The sequence below is a fragment of the Bidens hawaiensis genome, unplaced genomic scaffold (genome assembly GCF_021521415.1).
Source record: "Bidens hawaiensis isolate Kalapana, Puna unplaced genomic scaffold, B.hawaiensis_p1.1 tig00011227_1, whole genome shotgun sequence".
Taxonomy (NCBI): Eukaryota; Viridiplantae; Streptophyta; class Magnoliopsida; order Asterales; family Asteraceae; genus Bidens; species Bidens hawaiensis.
This window is the reverse complement of record NW_027491872.1, coordinates 18,080-27,998: the sequence shown is the minus strand read 5'-3', so window position 1 is coordinate 27,998 and position 9,919 is coordinate 18,080. Positions and strand designations below refer to the sequence as shown.

The 9,919-nt window shown below is 36.8% G+C and overlaps 1 protein-coding gene across 1 annotated transcript; it reads right to left on the bottom strand.

The window, feature by feature from the left end:
• Positions 1-7,636: 7,636 nt before the first annotated feature.
• On the bottom strand, positions 7,637-8,763 carry LOC143537521 (immune-associated nucleotide-binding protein 9-like). Its single transcript, XM_077031270.1, has 4 exons — positions 8,358-8,763; positions 8,003-8,277; positions 7,724-7,888; positions 7,637-7,660 (listed from the first exon to the last, which is right to left on the bottom strand). The coding sequence occupies exons 1-4, from the start codon at positions 8,575-8,577 to the stop codon at positions 7,637-7,639; spliced, it is 684 nt and encodes a 227-aa protein (XP_076887385.1). The 5' UTR covers positions 8,578-8,763.
• Between the last annotated feature and the right edge of the window lie 1,156 nt (positions 8,764-9,919).

The window sequence follows — 9,919 nt, the reverse complement described above, 5'->3', positions numbered from 1 at the left end:
AACCGAGATCGGTGGAACATAATAATAATAATAAAACAACAGATAGAGGTGAATAACTACTGACCATGAGGTTGATAGGATTCCGGCGTTAGCTTTGTGAAACGGAAAAAATGAGAATTTATATGGTGTGTTTTTGGAACCCTAGTTGGCCATATTGAAAAATATGCCAATGGATTTGTTGAAGGCTGCGGGCATTGGGCTTTTCACTGGACTTTGGTGTGTTTGTCTAGTTAAGTTTAACATGTTTTAAATAAAACAAAAACTAAAGAAATAATAAAATAATTATATTAGGTTTATTTTGTTCATGCATTTTGAATAATAACTGGTCTTTTTTTATAAAAGTATTTTACTTTTATATAAAACTGTTAAAATTTTGGTTTTGTTTTCTTTTGAAATAGTCTTTTATTGCTGAAATTTATCTTTTTTAAAAATTTAAATATATTGTTGATCTTCATTTTATTCTAGATAATAACATATGGTCATTGTTTCAATATGTTCCTACAACTAGAGATGTTCAACGAAACCGGTTCCTGGAACTGAACCGGTGGACCCGAACCGGACCCGAACCGGTTCCTACCCGTTTTTTGTAGGAACCGGACCCTATCTGATTCAACCCGATGATCCGTGACCGGTTCTTGCATTTCTGAGTGGGGGCGGGTAGGAACCGGAACCGAACCGGAACCGGTTCTGGAACCGAACCATCCGGAACCGGTTCCTAACCGGTTCTAGCCGTTGGATCGAATATAGCCGTTGGAAATCATTTTTTTGGCCGTTTTTTGACCGTTGGGGTCAAAAATAGCCGTTTTTTGGCTCCCCCAAGCACCCCACTGTATTTGGTGTCATGGGTTCATCACAACACTCAAAACGCAAACCCGAACGCAAAAAAATACAAAAAAAAACGCTATTACAACGTTTTGAGTTCTCTAATCTCTTGTTTTCTCTTCTTCTATATTCATATTTGTTGTTATGGCTGCCTCACAATCATCGGTTGGTCAAGGTTCCAACGCCGAACCAAGTTTCGTTCGTATTGTACCTCATAATCGTAATCAAGAGATTTGGTGCAATTGGGATTTGGTTGAATTGAGTGACCATTCATTGAAGGCTCGGTGCAAGTTTTGTGGGATTTATTTAAACCCACTTTCGAATTCAAATTTGAATAAACACATCAAAAAACCGTATTGCAAGGCGTTGAAAAAGAACGTCGATTCGCAACAAACGCAAATGGATAGTGAAGGCGGAATATTTACATACCAAATTGATCGAGTTCAAGATCGTATGGCGAAGTTTGTGATTCAAGAAGCTTTGCCGTTTAGCCACTTCGACAACCCTCGCTTAACCGCCATGATTCGAGATACGCTTCAACCACAATACACTCACGTAAGTCGTCATACTCTTAAACGTTATTGTTTAAAATTGTGGAAGAAGGCCAAAGAGGTACTAATTGCATATTTTGAAAATATAAATACGGGAATAAACTTAACTAGTGATGTTTGGTCGGCTCCACATGGTCTACCCGAATCTTATCTTTGTGTCACCGCTCATTGGGTAGACCCGTCATCGTGGGAAATGATGAAACGCATCATTGCTTTCGAACTCTTTGAGTATCCACATACGGGAGATAATTTGTTTGAAATTTTAGATTATGTTATAAAAACTTATAAATTAGAAAATAAAATATTTTCAATGGCATTTGATAACGCGTCGAATAATACATCGGCGGTTGATAAATTAAAATTAAAATATACGCCGATTTGCAATGGTGTACTTTTTCACTCAAGGTGTGTTGCACATATCATTAATTTAATCGTGCAAGACGGACTTGCTTCGGATAAGGTTACATCGGTTATAAACGATTTTAGACTAATGATACATGAAGTTTTTAAGAAAAGTAAAAAAAGACAAATGGAATATAGAAGATTTTGTAAAGATACGGGAATAAAAGCTTCGGGAGCTAATTGAGATGTACCTCATCGATGGAATTCCACTTGCATAATGTTTCAAAGTGCTTTGAAACAAAGAGAAACTTTACAAATGTTTCATTCTAGTCTTGCCGAGAATGATTTGGCAATCCCCTTTTCAAATGAGAAATGGGAAATTATCAATGACTTATCGACTTTTCTTGAAGTTTTTAAAACATCAACTACGAAACTATCGGGAACGTATTATCCGACAAGTTCCTTGGTTCTTTCGGAGTTATTTTTAATCGTTAACAATCTTAAAGAATTTGAAAATAAAAGTCCAATGTTTTCAAACATCATATTACCAATGAAGTTTAAATTAAAAAAATACTTTCTTGAATTGTCACCGGTTTTTAGTTGCGCCGCCGCTTTAAACCCAATGTTAAATGTTACGGGGGTTGAATGTGTGATAGACGAAATTTTTTCAGCCTTAGATATGCATGAAGTTGACCCAAACTTTTCAACAGAGGCAAAAAATGATTTTAACTTGAATTTTAAATTTATGTATGACTTTTATTTAAATAAATATGGGTCAAACATACACATGCCTATGCCGGGGGGGTCTTCATCAAGTTCAAGTGCTACTAGAGTACGAGATCCCATGATTAGCCTTATGAACACCGTTCGCAACGTAACGGCTAAAAAACAAAGGGGTAACACCCCTTCAAGCGAACTAGGAAGGTATAGTGCAAATGATTACTCTACCGGTTTATCCGAAGAGGAATATGGCACTTTTGATGTTTTGGCTTGGTGGAAGGTAAAGGAAACCGAGTTTCCGATTCTTGCCACCATGGCCCGTGATTTACTAACCGTCCAAGCTTCTACGGTAGCTTCGGAATCCGCTTTTTCTCTTAGTGGCAGGGTAATATCGGTGAGAAGAACAAGACTAAATTCGGAGTCGATGGAGATGTGCATTTGCTTAAAGGATCACTTGGACTCAATCGATCGTATTCAACACGTAACCACTCTCGAAGATGAAACACCACTTGATGTTCGAGTGCACGACGAACAAGAAGGCATTTCTACAAGTAATTCCGAGGAAGAAGTCGCCGCTCAATAATTACGACGAACAAGAAGGCTTTTCTAGAAATAATATGTCACAACTTTATATTTATAAGTTTAATGTTTTGTTAGTTTGTTTTTGAAGATTTTAAAACATGTAACCTTTTTTTTTTGAACTTCTTAAAGTAAATAAAATGAATTTTATGTTAATTGTTTTGTTTATTTTTCATGCTATACAAATACGAATCGTAGTTTAGAATCCAAATCGCAAACGAAAAACGAAAAAAAAAAAACTAAATGCACTTGTATTGCAAATCCAATGAACAAGTTTACATTGTACAATTGTTACATATTTAACTGATGATGTTCCAACTGATGAAACTCTGCAACTGATGTGTCACTGATTCATATTTTGCATCAGTGACAACAAACTCTGCAACTGATGAATGTTCCCACTGATGAGTATTCCTCATCAGTGGCAACCTTCAGTAGTCGTCATCAGTGGCAGCTTTCCCACTGATTCAACTGATGACTGTTCCCACTGATGAGTATTCCTCATCAGTGGCAGCTTTCCCACTGATGAGTATTCCTCATCAGTGGCAGTCTTCAGTAGTTGTGATCAGTGGCAACCTTCAGTAGTTGTCATCAGTGGCAACCTTCAGTAGTTATCATCAGTGGCAACCTTCAGTAGTTGTCAACTTGTCATCAGTGGCAACCTTCAGTAGTTGTCTTCAGTGGCAACCTTCAGTAGTTGTCTTCAGTGGCAAACATCTTCAGTAGTTGTCTTTTCTTCATCAGTTAATTGTTTATTTTTATGTTAATTGTTTTTTTTATTTTTCACGTTATACAAATACGAATCGTAGTTTAGAATCCAAATCGCAAACGAAAAACGAAAAAAAAAATAAAATTTTTACACTGTAACCGGTTGGAACCGGTTACGGCACAGGAACCGGGTTAGGAACCGGTAAGAACCGGTTAGATAGGTTAGGGGTCCGAGGGTGGGAGAACCGGTTCGGTTCCCTAACCGGTTCAAGCCTGGAACCGGTTTAAAAGGGGGTTTTGAATATAGGAACCGGTTAGGAACCGGTTCCGGTTCCTAGTCCCAAACCGTTTTGAACATGCCTACCTACAACTATGCACTTTCTTGATATATTAATCAAAGGCTTATCAAGTTTCTGTTTACTTCTCTCAAGTTTGAGTTTTGCGTAGAAAATTCGATGGTACGGTTTGCTATTACACGTCAGCCAATTATTATGACTTAGAGCACTCACATTGAATTTCTTGTCTTTATCTTTATATTTATGCATACCTAGTCTATGCAAGTTTGACATTATTTAAATTCAAATGTACATATTAGGTAGGAGCAGAGATGAGATTGGTAGGATACCAAAAATTACCGATATCTAAAACAGATGAAAGTTTAAACAAATATCGGGTCAGTGCTAATACCATTAAAAATGAAAAAAAAAATCAAAACTGAACGGTATCAATACCAAAAGCATGAAAAATGAATACAGGTGATGGTGATGTCTGTACCGGTACAAAATTGCTCATCAAGTGTTACTTTCTTATTTTTTATTAGGTTACATTTCTTAGATACTTAAAAATATCATGGGTGAATTCTTCTTGTTCATTAACGCAAACCTTGTGAGCTTACTAGTTTGGATTAATGTATCTAAGTAACTTATTGTGTTATTTAAGTAGTGTTTGAAGGATGCTTAATTTTAAACGATATAGAAAAAGTTCTTTCTAAGAAAATGAAGTTGCAAATGGCTTTTGAAGCACATAAGATATGCCAAACAAGCCCATAGACATTCAGAACACCATCTAATTGAAAATTATTCTCATAATTTAGCATCTTCTCTTTAACTAAATGATGCAGACCACAATCACTTGTCATTAAACAAACTATGTTAAAGGTTCAAACTTCTTGCTAGTGCAGAAAATAAGAGTTAAGTGCCATTTTAGTACCTTTGGTTTACTTAATTACGCAACTTAGGTACCGTTTTTGAATTTTATGCAAATGGCTACTTCACGTTTCCAAAACTTGCCATTTTAGTACATTTTTCTAACCCCGTCTATTTTTATCTGTTAAGTCAGGGATAAACTGGTAATTTACATTGTTTTATTTATTTCATCTTTTCTTTTAAACTATTTCCCTTCTACATAAGGTATAAAAGGTTTACAAAAATAAGAATTAAAAAAAAATAAACTTCACTCCGGCATCTCCACCCAACCCGCCACCCTCTATCCGTCGGAAAGCCCAACTCAAAACCCTAGCCCAACTGTCTATTCCAAAGTCCTCACTTCACCCTCTGTCCACTTAACCGCCACCCACAACCTGAACCGTTATCGGACCCACCCACCACCGACTCAATACATATCTCATCAATCGAGCATTCAGAAATCGAACAATCGATCTTCACAAGTATTACTGAATTGTGGATTGTTTAAAACAACTTCCAAACGACGAATTACAAGCTTTTTCAACGGCTCCGGCAAGAACCCCCTGTCACGGAAACCTATAACTCTAGGGTTCCGCCACGAATCTAAATAGAATGTAAAAGTTGTGGAATCAAGTTACCGATTGCTTTCCGTGTTGCCTTGAAGACGGTGGTGTTGGATGGTGGCCGACGATGATAACCTTTTGAAATGTATCTCTGTTTTTACGTTTATAAGCTCGCCGGAAAATTTGAGCGACGGTCAAACTTGGTCAGGAAGACAACACAAGACTTATATTCAAGTTTTAATAACTTTTGCACAAAGGTCCTCCAACTTTATTTGTATCTAAAACTATTATTTAAAAATTTAGTTCTTTAACTTTCTATAACTTATTAATATCTAATAAGTTAAGGATATTATCAGTTTATCCCTGACTTAACGGATAAAAATAATAAAAGTCTATGTGGTACCACTAGCTTATGTGCAAGCAAGTAGACTTGGATAGTTGGATCATGTGGATTTAGTCGGTTAATGTTTACACGCCACAGTTATCAAAAAACAAAAACAAACTGCGTCAAATAACAAAGACTCGGCATCATAAACTTAACCAATGCATCCATCATGCAAGTCGGCAACCAAAGTTTGATCATTAATTCCTCACAATTTCATTATCGCATTTAGAAAGAAGCATAGCTTAGTACGTACTGGTTCAAAAGTTATCATGTGTACAGGGCTGGCCTTTAGGGAGGGCAGGGTAGTCGATGACCACCGGTCTGACACCATGTTAAGCCCGAATTTAAAAAAAATAAAAAATTTATATGTATTTTATGAGTAACAAGATTTATATTTAATGTTTAAACCCAATTACAGAAAAACTAGCTTGGCAGCCTTGGCTTAGTGGCAAAGAGGTATTACTCTCAACCAAAAGATTGTGGGTTCTAGTCCCATTTGGAACATGTTTATGCTTATTTCTATATAAAACTTTTTTACATAACTCAAATCATAACCAAGTATGGCCATTTAAAATTTAATTGTTTAAAGCTAACAAAATACTTATTTTACACGAAGCTCAAAAAAATTTTCGCCTTCGGCTCAAAAATATTTTTGGCTTCTCAAAGCCGGGCCTGCATGTGTAGATCACATCATAAAACATCCCATTCCAGCCCTACGAAGATCTGCCTCTCTTTGCCGCCAATGCTCTTCCTTCCTCCGCAGCTCCTCATCCTTTTGCTTCTGGAGCTCCTTGTACTTCTTCTCCGCTTTCTGTAACTTATCTTTAAGCATTTTTATCTCCTCGTCTGGTTTCTTTGCAGCTTTTTCTTTCTTCACTTCCTTAGCCGGCTGCTCTTTCACCTCTTCTGGTTTCTTGCCAGTTTCTGCTTTCTTTTGTGTCTTAACACACGCCACCTGCTCATTCTTACCCTGCAGCTTCCATTCTTCATCTAGTTTTTTCTTATCAGCTTTCGCTTTCTTTTCTGCCAATTGTCATTCAAGTTTCAAAGTTGTTTCCTTGAGCTTCGATTCAATCTGTCAAACGATAATATAGCATTTGCCCAATGTCAGTTCACGCTACAAACATTTCAAAACAGTCTTCATATGGGCTAAGATAAAATTTTCATATAAAGATATGTACCAATCATATATGTGCTTGAATCTCTCTTCATCCACCGATATCTCCTGTTCTTTAAGTTCCTGAGTCTGATTCTGTGAAGCATATACGGTTGGTATTAATCTTCCAATAAACTTAAAGAAAGATTAATTGTGAGAGAATCTGTGCTGCAGTATTCAATTTTTTCATGCAAAATGACACGCAGCATACATATACATTTTGCATGGTTAGGAAGTTTAATCGAACCGCCATGATTTCCAGGTGGGTTTGTTAATCTGTTGTAGAAATAAGTCGCAAAGGAAGTGTGATTATTGACCGGTATGAAAGTACAGCTTTTAAAATATGCCAAAGGCTAAATCGCAAGAGTGCAACTTTCAACAGTTCTGTTAATTGACTGAAAGTCGCACCCCCCATTGGGATTTAGCTTTTGGTAGCTAGGTTTTCAGACATGAAGAATAGCACCCCTTGCCACATACCTGATTCTACTACAGAATATCAAAGTTACCTAAAAGTCATGGTGATTTTGTCAAACATCTGACCATGCAATATATTCAATAAGCTTGCAAAATAACAAAGTAACTAAATTTAACTACTGAACTATCTATCAGCTTGAGTTAGATTAATTCTAACATGCGACTAAATACAACAGCTGTCATATTTTGCAATAGTATATACTTATAAATGATAAGAATAAAATTAAAATAAGTTTCACCTTAATGTCACTAAAGATCTCATTAGAATAGGGTCTTCCACCATTCCTTGAAGACACCATGGCTACCAAAGAAAGAAGTTCCTTCACTTGATTCGATCTCTTAATTTCATCTTTCGTCTTGTTATCAAAAAGGACATAACGATTCTCACACAGGCTAATAATTTCCTAAAACAATAACGATTACTAAATGTTAATAAAAAAACTAAAGATGAAGCAATTAATAACATCTCAAATATAAAACATGCAGATATTAATAACAAAGACCGTCTAATATACCACCTTCAACGATTCCGGAGAGCCGCATAAGAACTCTTCCAGCGTCTGGTTATCATCCTCAAGCTCATCACCACCGGTGAATACTAATATCATGTAATCATATATCTTTCTTCCAAACAATGTCTGCAAGCCGCTTAATGCAACTCGTTCTTCTTCAGAAAATCGACTGAAGGTTGAAACGACTACTAGAAATGCATCTATACCATCCTGAGCCATACTGATGCATCTGACAATCTCCTTCCCAATAAACTCAAAATCAAGAGACAGATCAAACAACCCTAGAACAATGTCGGTTTTAGCAGTCGAAACAAAACCATAGAAACATGAAAAGTAACTTATGTACAGAAAATTATATTACCCGGAGTATCAATCACATTAAGCATTTGACCATCTCTGAGTGTGGTCGTCTGCAACTCAGATGAAACTGTAACAACAGATGAACTTCTCTTTGATAGAAGACACTTCATTCCAAGCAAGCTATTCCCGGTAGCACTTTTCCCATTACCGGTTTTACCAACCAAAACAACCGTTCGAGGAGAAACAAACCCGCAGCCGTCCTCACACGAACATCCTCCCATTATTCAAACTGTAACATGGATCGAAAGCAAGCTAGAAGTGATCAGATTTGGATCAACAGCATACTTTTCGCCCATCAATAGTTGTTAAATCTCAATATAATTAATAAAACAATAAGTATTGAGATTATGCATTTATATAATTTCAATACACAGTCTACAAAACGTGATAACTAAATAGTTAAACTGCTTATATCATATTAATACATGGATAATGTTGCGACTTGAATACAAATTAATATAACTATATAAGCACAGCACTGAAGTAATGAAGCACACAGTGAATACCTGAAATGAAGAGATCTACAGGGGTAGCTATCGAGAATATGAGAACAAAGCTTGAGAAAACGGATCACAGAGCGTAGTGGTAGCCGGACGATTGCAGTTGGTATTTATAAAAACTGAAGGCAAAGAGTTGCGGGTAGGATACAAACCGACTCTTCAGTAACCAAAACTTGTAGCAAATCAACATAAGAGTATCTTACTAATGTTGTTTTCTTTCCCTTTTTACAACTTGTGGCGGGGTACACACGTAAAAACAGCATCCAACACGTATCCTCCTTGCTATGGTATGCGTGTAACGCGACATTGAACGCTTAACCAGTGCCGATATGTGTGTCGCACAATGCTTGTACGTGCACAATCCGGCGTCGGTACGAGCCATAACGCTGCATCGAACGTGTAAACGACGTCGATACGCACGTAACCCCAATTGTGGTACGCACATAACCCGAAATCGGACGCTTAACACTAACAAAGCCAATACGCGTGAAACTGATGATTGAACACATGTAACCGGCACTGGATAACTGTAACACCCCGCAACCGCAGCGGAAACGTAAACGGGGTGCGACAGACTCGTCTGATATCAACCACATTGTTTATAAAGAAAACTGAATACATTAATATGCTTCAAATTACATTATCTTGTATTTCATTACCGTCTAGGTGATACACACATCATACAATACGATACACAATTCTATTTGTTTTAATGTATCCTAATATCCTGCACGCAAATCTTACACACATCAAGCACTTAGCACGTAAGCAATCACTTCATTCTAATTGTATCTGAAAAGCATGTGAGAAAACGGGTCAACTACGAATAGTTGGTGAGTTTCACAATTTTAGTAAACCATGATATATCAAAATCAAAATATAATATTATCGATGTAATTATGCTGAGCCCACAAGTGAAACCTCTGTTAACCCAGAACACTTCCAATAACCTCTGGGGACACTGTTAACCCAGAACACTTCCAATAATCTCTGGGGACACTGTTAACCCAGAACACTTCCAATAACCTCTGGGGACACTGTTAACCCAGAACACTTCCAATAA